The sequence below is a fragment of the Melanostigma gelatinosum genome, assembly GCF_949748355.1.
Source record: "Melanostigma gelatinosum genome assembly, chromosome: 8".
Classification (NCBI taxonomy): Eukaryota; Metazoa; Chordata; class Actinopteri; order Perciformes; family Zoarcidae; genus Melanostigma; species Melanostigma gelatinosum.
The window spans coordinates 8640289-8655705 of NC_136641.1; the positions used below are offsets into that span (position 1 = coordinate 8640289).

Here is a 15417-nt window from a genome sequence, read left to right on the forward strand (position 1 = left end):
AGCCAGTGGTTCTGATATGTGGCCTACACAACTCCATAGGTTCTGTGAGGTACTTTCATTATCATTCACCAGGAATAATTGATTTAAATGTTTAGGAACAAATTGCTTTTCTATCCTAGTGTATTTTGCCAATCATATCTCTCCACACACAGTATATACTACAACAGTATAAAATCCCAAATCCATGTTACATGAGACCTTTGGCTTTCTGTGAACCTGTGACATGAACAAGTTTGGGAACTTTAAAAAAAGGGATTGTTATGTTGGTATAACAACCACAATTTATGACTTTCATGTCAGTATAACAACCGCTACCTCAAGCCAATAACACAGTCTCATTTGCAAACCAAAACCGACTGTGACACAAATTTGACTACAGCACTGCATGTTCTTTCCTGCCAACAGGCACGAATCCAAAACACTCTTAACTACATGTACAGTAAATCTAATATACACTGATGGTTTCATGATCCATGTCACATAATTCATACTGATCCATTCGTCGCTCCCGCAATGTCCCCAGACATTTGGTCAACACAGGCTGGCAATGGAAGTTTTTGTTGACAAGCGATATTAACGTCGCCATACTTTATTTGTATGAACTGATGTGCCCGAGTTCGAGACCATAAATCAGTGGGGATTTACCTCCTGCGCTGAGTGTTTGAAGGTGGGCCCTCACTGCAGCACAGAGATGACTTGATCATTATCACCAGCAGTCTTGGTAGAGTGCTCAGAGGAGGGGATAATGCTCAGCGGGGTAAGGTGTTACTTGGAGACGTGGAACAAAGTGTGTATGGGGCTTGGTGTGATTGGAAGCAATGGTTTGCATGAAAACTGCTCCTGGGAGAGCGCTCTTCTCTCTGCTGTATCTCTCTGCCCATCATTTGGGGATGCACTGTTTGTGCCAGATCTGTTTTTCATGTCGTCTCCTGACAGTCCCAAGTTGCAGTCGAAATGGTCGATAAATACACTCCGAATAAGCATGTGTCCAAATAAAAATCATTCGTCGATATATATTTTCTGTCTCAGTCATTTCAATAACCACACGGTTGTGCTTCTGCCAGTTCTTTAAATCTCAAACCTGTAGGAGGACACTGGCCCAGCTATTCGGTATGAACAAGCCTCTGCTGTGGGACGGTCAGCTAACCACACATCACTGGCAAGAGATACCTTCCCTGTAGTGACTGTACAGTACTGTATGGAGGAGTGTGCGCACACTTGGATTTGAGTAAGAGAGTGAAAACCCACAAACACTCATTCACTCACATTTCGGCGTACAGTAAGGAAATAGTAGATGTTGGTGTGTGTGTGTGTGTGTGTGTGTGTGTGTGTGTGTGTGTGTGTGTGTGTTCTGGGTGTGGCTTTCCACCGGGACTCATCTGCTCAGGTTAATACTGGTGAGACTCAGTTGCCCCTGGATACACCCCGGCCCGTCTGCATTCATGTGTTGTGAAGCTGCTTCAGCGGAGCCTTCAGACCACCCAGGGGAGAAGGCGTACTGTCTGCCTTGAGCCTGTTGATGAGGAGAGCGGAAAAAGACAACAATCCACCTCCTCGATGTGTGCTTTTGGTGGCAACACATGCTCTGATTTAGTTGCGCTAAATAAAGTAGTCAAACTGTGTCAGACAGTGATGGTCGTCGGGAGGCAAACCATTAAAAAAAAAAAGATTTCAACAATTGGGCCATTTTATTCTGTAACAAACACGGTTTAATTATAGCATCAATGGCATGATGATAATCAATATAGGCCTACCAGCCGATATGTTTTAATAGTAATTGTGTGTAATTGAAATACTTCACACGGACAAGGCCTCCAAGAAGGTTTACTTTTTATGAGCTTTTTTTTAATCTCCTGCATTATTTTATAACGACACAGTTACTGAATCAGTGGGTTGTATTCAGGCAGCCAGAGACACACAAAGACACGCATACAGAGCAGGGATCGTAAGTAGCACTATCTCACAGTGTTAGCGAGAGATCAGAGGAGAAAATCAGATTAGGAAAAAAAAGAGGCAAAATGGCAACACAAATATGAGCTAATATGATCTCATACGTTTCATACAACGAGTGACATTACACGAGGCTAAGCTCATAATGACCTTGCTTTTTATAGGCAGGTTGGGGTACAGTAATCTGATTTAGCATAATCTCCTCCAATCTCTGATAAATGCTTACAGCATGTATCTCTGAGAGAGGTCAGATCCTATTGGTCCGTTCGGAGGCATTACTGACATCTGCTGTTCACATGCACAGGGGCCTGGTTCACATAGAGTTGGACACCCGTCAGGAGATTAGCAAGTGAGTGCCCAGCTTTGGAATGAGCAATTAAAATGTGACAGAGCAATGTTGTAAAAAATATCTAGATGAGAGAGATTGTCCGTTGGTACTGTTGTGAGGACTGGATCATTCGCTATGTCAAATAATCTGAAGGGAAATGTTTACCTAAATGTCCAATGTGATTGGAATTGTTTCACGATACAGTTATGAACATGCAAAGCGGTCACAGGATCTGAGTCGAATGTTTAAATAAATATCAACACAGCCCCCCCCCTTTATTGTTTTAGCTTTACAAAGGTCTAAGCCTATGTGAAGGAGTAGTTTATGCATTTCATGACCATTGACAAAATATTTATTTGTCACCTTTTGATCTTTTTACACATTTTTTACACATCGTTGCTCCAAAAAGTTAAATTTGATTTAAACAAACGAACATATATATAATACACAGTGCATATAAAACACCCAAAGGAAATTAAGTTTTCTTTAAATTATGTTAACATAAAGAAATAAATATTTTTAAAAACAATCTAGAAATATTACTTTTCAGTCGTATCAGATACTCAAAACATACCTCCTTTGCTAAAGTTGATTTAATTCCTGTTTTTTTTTAGAACAAATGTTATCCAGTGAGCTGTATAGAAAGAACATTTTTGAAAGTCCATTTAGAATAAAAGAAGAACTGTAAACAGCTGTGCAGGTATGTTTTCACATTTTGTGCAGAATATTGTGACTAAACTTTGCTAAAAATAGTTCTTAAAGCGACCCTTTGATAATACACGCTGATAATGCGGGACTTTCCCCAGAGTGGAAGGTAAACTTTCCTCACTTTCACGATTTCAAATACACCACAGCTCTTTAAATTCCATGACATACCATGAATTCCATAACTAGTGGAGGACCAGTGGGGACATTAGGGGGCTCCTAGTGGCAGGTTCAGTACTGGCCTGGGCCCAGTCCACGGGTCTTCTGGATGGGAGTACAACCGACCGAAGTAATCTCCCTAATGTTCAAAATCAGGTGAAATCTATTTCGATCTTCATTCACAATCAGTTATCTGCCAGTAAGTTTTATCCACAAGTTGTAAAACCCTTCAACGAGGCTGCCACGGAACCTGCTCCAGTGTGACGGCCCGAATGCTTTCACAACTGTTTCCTCATCTAATAACAACATTCATCCAAGACCAACTTTGAATAGACATGTGACCTGGAAATTTGACAACTAAACATAAAAGTGTAGCACTTACACTTATTTGGTGGAGATCCAGAGTACCATTGTGAAATCAATCACCTGAGTTTTTGACACTGGCCCTAAAATCTTTGGATTGAAGCAGCCAAAAGCTGATCTATAGTTTACAGAAATACATTTACAAGAATACAACGATAATACTCATCGGCCTACTACTAAGTTTAGTACCTCTATTAGTGATACTTCCACTATTACTGTTGAAGCAATCAAGCGTACAGCACCAACTTCTGCTATTAACACAGATGTGCTAAACCAATACGTCAGTCTATGCCTGATCAATCGGCTTTAATTGTACACAAGTGGCCTTTATCCCAAACTAAGGTTATCCATAAATTATCTATATCAATCTTTGCAAATCCCCCCACTTGTGCCAGCAGCGCTACAGTATGTAGCCTACTGTATACATCTGCTTGCTTACATAAGCTGACACACCCTAATTAACCATGATATGACACAGCTGCTTAGTTGGCATTATGTACACCCCCTGGTGGTGGAATTAAGTTCTACAGCAAAGTGCATGAAAATAAATGGGCCGGTAACATAACTTAACCCGGAGAACATGGAAGCTGTACAGTCACCGTAGAATAATATGGTTCAAATCAGACTTGTGAACAATTCTTACTTCAATTCCACCTTTAATAATTAGATTAAATTCATAAATAATCAATTTGTCAGTTAATGTTGGCCACATAAATCTACAGTACGTCACATGTCTTTTTTTTCAGTGTGTGTAAGCAGATTGCACACTGGCCAGCATCCAGACACTGTAGAGGTCAGTCAGCTGTGGTGGAGACCAAAGCCATCAGGGTGACTCTGTAGTCATTCGTCTCATTCCCCTTCAAGGTAAGAGGTAAACATGTCTGCACTACCTCATAGGGCTGAAAAACACACACACACACACACACACACACACACACACACACACACACACACACACACACACACACACACACACACACACACACACAGGAGTTAAGATGGTGGTATTGCTATAAAAGGTACTGGTATAAGTCAATATGTATGACTTTAAAATTTAATTTCTATGTTAAAATAACCAGTGATTCAATTCTAATGGGAAGTAAATGAGCTGTTCAACAAAAATCAATTTAAATTGATACACATTCATGCAAACATTTCTATGCACCCTCCTCTGTAAAGGTTGTTCCCCCCCCCCCCAATTCAGTAACAGTGATAACAATCGTGTTCACCTTGTATCCACTGTGGGGAGTCCATGTGACAGTGATGGTGCGTCTGTGGCCCGTCTCCACGGTGCCTTTGCTGGGCTCCACACTGAAGCCGAGCTGCTGCAGAGACGCCACGTTATCCCAGTGAAACTCACCACTCTGGGGAAACACAGAGAAAAGAAGACATTCAAGACAAAATCGATACATTTGCCTTTTAATTTCTCTACACACCAATCCTTATCATTGAAACGTGGGTTTGGAGTACAAACAGCTATTAAATATTGCATCTGCATATTTATGCCATCCCCCCCCCCCCCCTCCCTGCCTCGAATAGCTTATGCGCTTGATGAGACATTTGGCAGTACCCATGTCCGATGACATCACAGTACCTTCTTAATGGACTGTGGGGAGCGGATGCAGCCCACCTGCAGCTCCCTCACTGCAGGTGTGAAGACTCCTGCGCTGTAGCCGGCCCGCAGGGTCACCAGCACAGGGTTGGTGGGCTTCTCCATCAGCTCTGACTCAGCTAGACAGAGAGGACCGTATGAGCAGTTTTGCAAGATTCAGCCCTTTTACTACGTACGCTCACTTCACTTTAATGCCCACCAGACCAGAGTCAATGGAATTCGCTGGTACGGTTCATTTTCAACCCAGCTCATTTAGCAAAAAACGAGAGCAGTGATTTCGACATCGGAACGCGTGTTGACAATGCTGGCGGCATGGCTCTAGGAATAGTACTGTTAGTCGATCGGTCCACCACGTTGGTCTGGACTGAACCATCTCAACAACTACTGGATGGAAATTGTATGAAATGACAGACATTCATGGTCCTCTTAAGTAACAATAATGTCAGGAAGTAAAGTGACATTTTTTTTATCAACCTGACAAAATTATGTTCTTTTTTTTTAAATATTTTATTTTAACAATGCAAGAGAGCATTCAGAACACAGAACATTAAACATTACAAACAACTACATAACAAGTTAAGAGAAAAAAAAAGAAAAAAAAGAAAAAAGAAGATATGTTCTTGTGGGAAGAAAGGAAAAGGCAACACTGTAACTTTTTTACATTCGAATACAATGTAAAGAAGTTACATTGTATTAAAGTAGCTTCTTGACATTCTAATAGAATGTCAAGAAGCTACAGTGTATAGAATGATTCTGTTGAAGTTATTCCTTTTTTAAATGTTTTAGACGAGTCACGAATCACTTTAAAAGAGTGATTATAGCTGATTTAACTTACAGACATGAGATTGATCTTCTCATGTCACTCTCTTTATACAATGATATAAATTCATCCCCGTTTTATTGATATCTTAGGAAAAATTACTCCTCACTTTTCGTGCGTTTTTCCTGCAAAAGTCCAGCAACATGAGTCTGATTTGGCTTGTTACATGCATACTGTCTTTTCAAAATAAACTTCCATCTTCACAGGAAACAACTAAGGTTTAATCCATATAACACGATCATTAGGTCAACATATTCATTTGTTCAATACTTTGCGCTAAATACTTGCAAAACGAATGACATTCCCATCAGCCCCAGCTGTACTTTGTGTTTAGTGCTAATGAACAACTGTTAGCATGCTAGCATTAGCATTTAGCTGTGCCTAAGTACAGCCTCACAGAGCTACTAGCGTAGCTGTTGAAGTGTCCTTCGGCTTCCATTCACTTATTTAATTTGTTTGTTCCAACAAATCCAATGATAAATCATTTGTAGAACTTGTAGAACATGCTACACATTTTTATATTTTCGTGCTGCAGCCTTTTCAAATTAATCTTTACTTTAAAAGGGAAGATATACGGTAGTCCAAAGAAACGTTCAGTATGTTGGCTTACACAGTTCAAGCAAGTTTAAAGAATCTGCTGATTCGCACTTTATGGGAACTAATGAAAACCAATGGCGGCTTAGAAGGATAGGACAAATACGCACATTTTGCTGGGTGTCAATGGGAGGCTTTCAGAGCATTCTTTTCAGTTTTATTTTTTCCTATTCTGACTGCTGATGTTATTTCAATGCAAAACTAACACTTTGATTGAGTGAACATTCACCTTGTCTAGGAGATGTGCCTATTTTGGATCTTGTGCTGAAATATGATCTGAATGCTGATGACAAGCACATGGGCTGGTCAGCATCCTATGATTAGCGTAGATTACTACAACACATACCCTGCTGGCATAAACTATGCAATGAGTTATTAGTCATATTCATAGTGTCAGTGTCTGTATTTTCTCTGCCTGGTTTGAGCCTTCGGGCATCTATGAGAATATGCTTGAACTTGAATCACTTTCCTTGGATCATTTCCATAGATACTATTGATCCCTTCTGCAATGACTACATGCCATTAAACTACATCATGTCCATTATAACAGAAGTGGATAACCCTGAAGGAAGAGATGAAGGCAGAGAATACCTGTGAGGTGAGGTTGACTGGTTATCAGTGGAGGGAGGAGGGATTCAATGGGCACCGACAGCAGGTCTCCTCCAAACAGATACATGTTGTGTGAAGAAGCTGCGCCCTTCAGATCCACCACACACACTTTACTCTGAGAGACAGAAATGGCGCGGTGTTAAGGTTGTTTCGTCACGGAAACCAGAGTGAATGGAGGACATACATGGATGGTCTGATGAGCACATTTGGAGGGCAGCATTTTGCCTGGACCATGTGATGCTTTCAAAACCAGTGATTAAGATCAAGGTTCAAGTTGAGTGTTCTGTTCTCCGCGACTCTGTGCGCGTGGCGTTGTGCTGACCTTATTCATGAGCTCTATGGTCAGTCTGTCAGAATAGTTGACAGACGGGTGGTCGGGCTGAAAGGTGACGGTGACGTCCAAGCTCTGTCCTGGAGCAATGCTGCCCTCTGCTGGCACCACACTGAACACACTCAGCCCACTGTGGTTCTGGGTTCCTATGCGGGACACAAAAGATACTCGTCTTTCCATGATAGCTGTGATGCTCAGGTTGACCAGTATTAAGACTTCCACATTGATTAGAATGACAAAAAAAAGTACTCTAGCCTGACTAGTGGTGGATATCAATTAATTGGGAGTTAAATATATCTGATGATGTTATAAGTGTCTCTCAGTGAGACGACGTGTCCTGCAGTTGTTTGCATGTCTTGTTTCTCCTCTCATTTATTCAGGTTTATCCCACCCACCTGAATGTAAATCTCTGGCAGTTAAAGTTTTCAGGTTCCCTGCTGAATCCCTGCGGTGTTAGTTTGTTCTTACCCACAGCGGGCTGGACCTGAGAGTCTGTGTAAGTCCGCAGCAGGAAGGCCACACTGTCAGCTCCACCCTGAGGCCTTGAGGGAGAGAGGCTGGCCAGCAGCACCCGAAAACCCACGGCCACCGCTGAGCTGTTCTGTAGCTGCAGGCAAAACAGGACACAATGTCAGTTCCAAACTTCAAGGTAATCTGTGCATACAAACAGCACTCCAGGTCTGATTCTGACTGTTTTAAGAACGGATCTGAGAGCATCTTCAAAACTAACAAGATGTAATGTCGGTCTCATGCTTCTTCTCTTTGCCATCAGCACACTGTCGACTGACCTTCAGGACGTGCGAGGTGCTCTCCTTCTCCAACACGTAGCCAACGTCAAGGAGACCTCCGGGGTGGGAGGAGGTGACAGCAGGGACCACACCCTCCCCACACAGAGTCATCTCCAGGGTCATCTTCTGGCTGCACACCTCCAGAATCTCACAGTACTAGAGAACAGTAGAGTGGGTAAAGTGTCGCTCAGTATTGGTAATGTTACTCCATAATCTTTGAGAATGGAGAGGCACTGTGACTAAAATCTGGTGAGGACAAATCAGTGGATTTATTCCATAGTGGGGAAAAGTGTGACACACTCGCGTGTTTATTAAGTTTGAGCGAAAAGCAGCGCGTCATGGGAAAATGCTACCCACCTTTTTCTCCAGACATGGACAGAAGGCCAGAACCAGAGTGTGTTTTTCTCCGGGTCTGATGCGTCTGAGAGCATTCAGAAGGGAAAAAGGGCCGTGCACATCCAGCACCGACGACCTCAGCTTGGAAACGGTCAAAGAAAAGCAGTGGTGAACAGTTATTATTATCTGTAGTAGTATCTGCCATAATAAACGTAGTAGTGGCAATTTAGGATTAAGACGCACTTAAATTAGAAATAAAAATATGTGGACATGAAAATAACGAGTACAAGAGTGCCATGTGTTATATATATATATATATATATATATATATATATATATATATAAATGGATTATGACTTTTTCCGCGGATTAATCTCATAGGTGTACATTTATAGACTATGGGTAAGTATGCATCTAACATGGTAAGTTTTGAGATATTGTAACTTTTATTTTGCTGACATCGTGAAAGGATGATCTTATATCAATCTAGCTTGTTCTGGTGTGAGTTGCCTCGTTTTGGAGATATTGGCTGTAGAGATGTCTGTCTTCTCTTGGATATAATGGGACTATATGTGGTGCTCAGAGCGCCAAAAACAAAAAAAACATTCGAAAAACTTAACAGCAATGTCTCTTTCCAGAGGCAAGAGGACAAATATGTATTTCAGATTTTGAGGTAAACTGTCCCTGTAAGATATAGAACGTGCACATCAGTTTTTCATAAAGTATGTTTAACATTTCTACAGATATCAAGCGGGTTTTTGTAAGAATCAACATATTTACATTAGCAGTTGACAACATGACTCTTAGTTTTCTAGTTGTCTGTAAGAGTTTGTGTTTTGACAGGATACATCCAACGCTTCCCTCGAAATGTTCTGAACTGTAAACCTCTTGATCACTTGTTCTCCTAAAGACAGAAGACACACAATTAATAACATTAATAACAGTATGGGAAGAAGAATCAAGATAAACTTTCAGAATCACTCACCCACTGCCAGCTGATGGAAGTCGACCACGTTCTTTCCCTTGTTGGATGTGAGCACTAGAGGAGGCTGTACAGCAGGACACTGCAGCTTCAAGAACAGCGTGTTGACGGGACTGTGGAGATATTGAACACGACAAGCTGTGAAATAAAGAGCATGCGGAACTCCCGTTCTTTGTTTTCTTAATATTATGTAGATCCTTTATCCTTGAGGATAACACAGAGCTCATTTTAATGCCACTTCAACAAACGCTGTAAGGAACACACTTTGGTGAGCTCACAGTTCAAACAAGAGTGTTTACCATTCACAGGGGGAACAGCCTCAGGGTATGTACTACTTCTTTTGAACTGCTTAGATTTAAACCAAAGGTGTTTTCTTTCTTCTTTCCGGAAGGCATTTTCCACACCACTTAGAGTCACTGGATAAAACCAGATGTTATGAATAGAAGAAAGAGACTGAAGGGACCAACGACAAGTTTGGATGCAGTCTGGGTTTTTTTTTACAGATGCATTCGTTTCAACAGAGGCCAGGTCACCGCACCAAACTGCGATGGACGCAACAGAGACACTTAGCACGCTGTCCACAACTGCCGTGTAAAACGGCACCATAGCGTCACATGAAATGTATCGTTTATGCTGAGCAGAGATTATGGTAAGAAGGAAGAGGTTTCCCAGTCAAGCGTTTTTTTTCCAACTTCCCCTCTCTTGAAGCCAAAGATCACCTCTTTAGTTTCCCCCAATGTGAAGTTGAAGATGCTTTTTAAAGGTTATACCAGCTCACAAGATGGGACACCTCCCTACTACATACTGATTTATCATAGAAAGGTCATAGACACGGGATTCTTTTCACCTGCCAGAATATTCAATTCAACACATGGGTCCATATAAAAAAAAATATATATATATATATAGATATATATAAATAAATAAATACAAAATGAGGACACCAACACAGAGGTATAGTCATTGCAGGAAATAAAATCACTCTGTTAATTGTTATTTATTTAATACTGTAAGAAAGGTGGAAACATTACTGCGGGCACAAACATGCGACTTCAACTTGTTCATCTATCGGGAGCTTCAGCAAGATTCTGAAGGCATCATTAAACGCCACCTGAAGCTTTTTCATTTTTTGCGTGGGCTGAATGGAGCGGAGAGAACAGCAGGCCTGGAAAGAGAGCCGCTTGGACATCATCTGTACACGTATCGGCTTGTGCATAAAGTCAGCAACACTGACGTCGCACATCGTCGTCGTCACGTAGATCCTTCCTGATGATGTGACCCAAATATCTCACTTTGTTCACCACATTTAGCGCTTGGCTTGCCACAAAAAAAAAAGGAAACGAAAGGAAAATTTAGCTTCTGGCTCTCCTTGGTTTTAGCAATCACTCTTTTTAGAGTTGAATTTAATGTCGTACTGCACATCATAACTTGAGCAGACTATAAGGAGACAGGATGGATAAGTCATCAACTGGGAAATAAGACTAGGCCCCAACCATACATCCAGTCTTACACTCTAAACTTTATATACAGATCATCCTTGTACAGATTGCACTTGGTCACTTGGAAGGGTGCAGATACACTCTTGCCCTCTCTAGATGGGTAAAATCCTGTTGTAATCTGTGAGTTCCTCCAGTTCCCTTCAATCATGGTGGCTGTCACGGCTAATGCTAAATGGCCGGTCCGTCCTCTATTTACTGGGTTATCAGTACTGTGTTCCATACACACAGTGTTAAAGTGTTATGTTTTGTTCCAGGCAGCCTAGATGTTTCCACTATAGCGGATGTCTTGGCTATTCGTTAAAAGGAAGAAAATAAGCTACGTAGCAAACAACAAGATCATTTCACGCACAATCCCACTCATCTTTTTCACTACGGGAAGGAAGCTCGAAATGCAATGTAGCGCCAGAATTCCCAATTGAGATCGAGACAGCATTACTTGATGGGCACCCAGACCCTCAGGCCACTGAGAGATTCAGGTGTATTCAAAATTTTGGAAAGTGCACCACTAAAACATAATATTAGCTAAAAATGCTAAGGGCCTCACAGGAATAATTTACATTTCTGGGAAATAAGCTTATTTGTATTTAAAACACAAAAGCACAAGTTGTGCATTGTGACATGTTGACTCAGTGCTACCTCCATGCCGGCTGGGCCCGTCGGTCGTCCTCTGGGGGGTCTCCGTCTGACACGAAGCAGGGAACGGTGCACTCCCTGTAGCGTTGAGTGAAGGCGTACAGCAGAGAGGCCCTGGCCTCCTCGTACTGCTCTGAGCTTCAAAGAGAAAGACTCGGCACGATGAAACCAATCAACAGCATCTCCTCCATGTTAAATAAAAACCCGTTTCCTTCAGACTTTTTCAGCTCTGTTGAGATAATACTGAGAGTATGGTGTGATCATGGCAAATGACAAAGAAATGTCAAAACTAATGAAATCACTTGAGCAGCGAAAGCTTTGTATTTTCCCCATTTCAGTGCTGTTGGATCTCAGACTTCTGTTCAAGTTATTAATTACTTTCCAATACAAAGAGGCCTTCAGGCAGAATATGAAAGAGGTTTCCCAAAGAATAACTTAAAAAAAAAAATGTTTGCAGTACAACTTGGTTGTAGAATATTTGCAAATGAATATTTGCTTCATTGGCATTTCAGTCCAGCAAACGGGACATGTTTTCCAAAGTAATTTTGTGGTACAAAGCGAACAACAACATTAATGACAAAATCAAGTCTTTGTTGAAATGAAAACATCCCACCGTGGCTGTATGTCGGCAGGACTTGGTGATTCAGTTCGTCGGTCTGAGTTTGGCCCATCTGACGCCTTGCTGCTCTTTGGAGTCAGAGATGTCTTCTTCTGTTTACCGGTTTCCACTGGGACCTCCTTTTTAGCCTCACAGCCCCCACACACACACACACACACACAGTTGATTGATGGGTTCAGAGGTTAGACAAATGTAGCGTCTACATTCTGTACAAACACCAGCATGTTCATGAAAGTGAAGAAGAAAAAAAAAAGTCAGTAAGCTGGTGAGGATGAGTTCACTTTTATAGCCCCTGCGGCAGCACAGGCTGACCCTGAGTAGGTTTATGTATGTGTGTGTGTGTGTGTGTGTGTGTGTGGGTGTATAGTCGCACCTCGTGTTCAGCGTGTCTGTTCCTCTCCAGCTCCTTCTCACGGAGCGACTTGGCTCGCTGGAGGAGACGCAGCGCCTCCTCTTTGATGTCTTGGTCTGACAGTCTGGGTCTGAACGTCACTTGGACCAGACATCTCTATGTGAGTGGCGAGAATGGTGTCGTGTCAGGAATTCCTCCGATTTAAAAGGTCCAGCAGTAACACCGGTTATCACTACACCTTGTATTATACACATTCCAGTGCGCTTCCTCACCGGCGTTTTTTCTATTTAAGCCTCTGCTATTACGAAGCAGAGGTCTGAATTAGTTTTGGGCAGTCTCCTAGCGCGGACGATAATCCCCGTTTTCCAATTGCAGAATATTCACTGGATTTCTCCCAGCATGCCTCTGTTACGCAGTTTGAATGTTTCTATAAACAGAGCCTTGAGGAAAGTTTTCCACTGTCAACCGACAGAAAAGAGGATTTCTAATTCCACTGTCACAACCCAAACAATAAACTCCAATGGTTTTCTTAAAACACCTACACTTTGAGATGAATTACCAAATGAACATTAAGATTCAGTTTCTTTTTTGTAACATGTTCTGTACTTGTGCTGATATTGCAGCATTGACTGTGTACAATTTAAAAAAGCACTTGTTCACATCCTTCAGATGTCCAGTAGAGTGCATCACTACACTGTGAAGGGATCTGTTGTGAGCCGATGGCAGCTATGATGGCTGTTTGTCTCGCTGTAGTTGTGTATAACCGATATAACTGAGTTGAAATAAAGATTTTCCTCTCACACCACTTTGCTCTGGTATCATTATGTCTTCGTTGCAAATTGTCAGTCAAAGTGAAAATGTATTTAGCTAGTCCCAGGTTTGGTTTCTTTACACAGCTAAATAAAAGGTTATGTTCACAAATATTTAATACCCCTGTAACCAATGTTCCCTCTAAGCTGCGCGCTTGAGCAATCGCGCACTGCTCGCACATTCTCAGCGCACAAGAAAATCTATGCAGCGCATAAAATAAAATTCAACATAAACGTATTAATTAATATCTAATATTAGTCCTAATCTTATCTAATCAATTAAACCAATAATAATAATAATAATAATAATTTTGTTTTCTGTACTATTTTGCAACGTAACTCAGTGAGTGACAGGTGTCCAGCCAATGATACGATTCGGTTCACTTACGCTACGCAGCCAATCATAGCATTGACACTATTGCCCTGCCCATTCGCGCCGTGCAGGTTAGCTAGCTAACAACAGTGCGGCGGAGTTACGAGACGCAAATGCTAACCCCTTATCATGGCGAAACGAACGGGCAGCGACACATCCACTCACCAAGCCATTGGAAAAAAGAAATGTGGTTCTTTTAAGATGGAATGGCTGTCGGAGTATGTTCAAATAGAAGAACAAGCGGTGAAACTGGGTGAGATTTCTTCTTTTTCGAGGGGGAAGGGTCTACTCTGCAAAACATGCAGCGAAGCTAAAGTAGCAAATGAGTTTTCCGAGGGAAAAATGTGGACTGAATGGAAGTTGGACTACCTCAAGCGTCACATTCAGCAGAAAAAACTAAAAATAAAATCAAAACAGCATCCAGAAATCGTCTTGAAGTGGCACATTTGGACCAGCTGATGCGCATAAAGTCAAAGCAAGAAGCAGACGAAGCCATCAACCTGGACAAAGTGTACAACCATTGGAGAAGTGAGAAGGACAGACGTGAAAAATAAGGTAAAATTTAAGTCAGATTTGTGCATATTCTCGTGACATTTATTAAGATTTTTTACTTATGGATATTAATCATTAAATTATGTTACTACTAGATCATTTATGGGTAGTAGAAATGATAATAAAAAACTGAGTAATTACATATTTTACAGACAGAGTTACAGGAATTTACACTGTATCACAAGCTACAGCACACGTCATTGTGCAAAATGTGAATGTTTTAATGTGAACAAAATGTTATGTCTGAAAGGTGTATATGTATCATTTCTTCCAGAACAGGACCCTCACACAGGCCACAACAGGACCCTCACACAGGCCAAAGCAGGACTCTTCCCATGCCCAAAGCAAGACTCTCACATAAAACATACTACACATCTCATGAACAACAAGATTTTTGTCTTTTTCCTTTAAAGTTTGTCAAATCACTTATATTAAAAGTAAACTAGTGAAAATTGCTGCTGTAATTTGATTATTTTAATAAGCCATGTAACTTGCTATGATCCAAGGTTTTGAACAGGTGTGATACTGGTGTGTGGCCACAGCGTGCACATCTGATGTTGCTCACAGTGGTCCTCAGTGTGCTCAGGGAGCTTGTGTGTATGCCCAGACACATGAAAAATTAGAGGGAACATTGCCTGTAACCATAAGAGGTGTGCTACTCCACCTCTCCGGGCAGAAGGCCGCCCGCTGAAGGAGTGATGCTGATGTCTGAATCCTCGGGCAGGCTGAAGGAGAACAGCCTGGGCGCTACAGGAGCCACGGCGTCCTTGACCACTGGAGGGACTGGTTGCTTGGACTGGTTATGGTTGGTTTGAAGGTTGGTCAGGTAAAGCACGGCAGTGGAGCGGTCGCCTACCGCCGTGGCCCCAAACTGAACCAGAGAATGGGAGAGCTGCAGCGGAGGGCAGACACCCACCGCTCGGCACGACAGAGGGAAATCTCTATGGACAAATACAAATAGATTGTTTGGTTATTATAAATATGGACAAAGTATTGAATCAAA

General features: G+C 41.7%; 1 protein-coding gene across 1 annotated transcript in view; it reads right to left on the minus strand.

Annotated features, from left to right (window-relative positions):
• Positions 1-4276: 4276 nt before the first annotated feature.
• The window catches only part of cfap74 (cilia and flagella associated protein 74), a gene marked incomplete at its 5' end in the record, with an annotated part of 45588 nt that continues 34447 nt past the window's right edge, over positions 4277-15417 (minus strand). Inside the window, 14 exons of the mRNA XM_079273070.1 lie at positions 4277-4404; positions 4735-4869; positions 5100-5236; positions 7123-7255; positions 7463-7617; positions 7940-8078; positions 8260-8415; positions 8617-8736; positions 9444-9499; positions 9581-9690; positions 11713-11847; positions 12323-12456; positions 12702-12836; positions 15079-15355. Coding sequence (XP_079129196.1) covers positions 4300-4404; positions 4735-4869; positions 5100-5236; positions 7123-7255; positions 7463-7617; positions 7940-8078; positions 8260-8415; positions 8617-8736; positions 9444-9499; positions 9581-9690; positions 11713-11847; positions 12323-12456; positions 12702-12836; positions 15079-15355 — 1927 coding nt within the window. The 3' untranslated portion in view covers positions 4277-4299. The remainder of the gene's footprint in view (positions 4405-4734; positions 4870-5099; positions 5237-7122; positions 7256-7462; positions 7618-7939; positions 8079-8259; positions 8416-8616; positions 8737-9443; positions 9500-9580; positions 9691-11712; positions 11848-12322; positions 12457-12701; positions 12837-15078; positions 15356-15417) is intronic.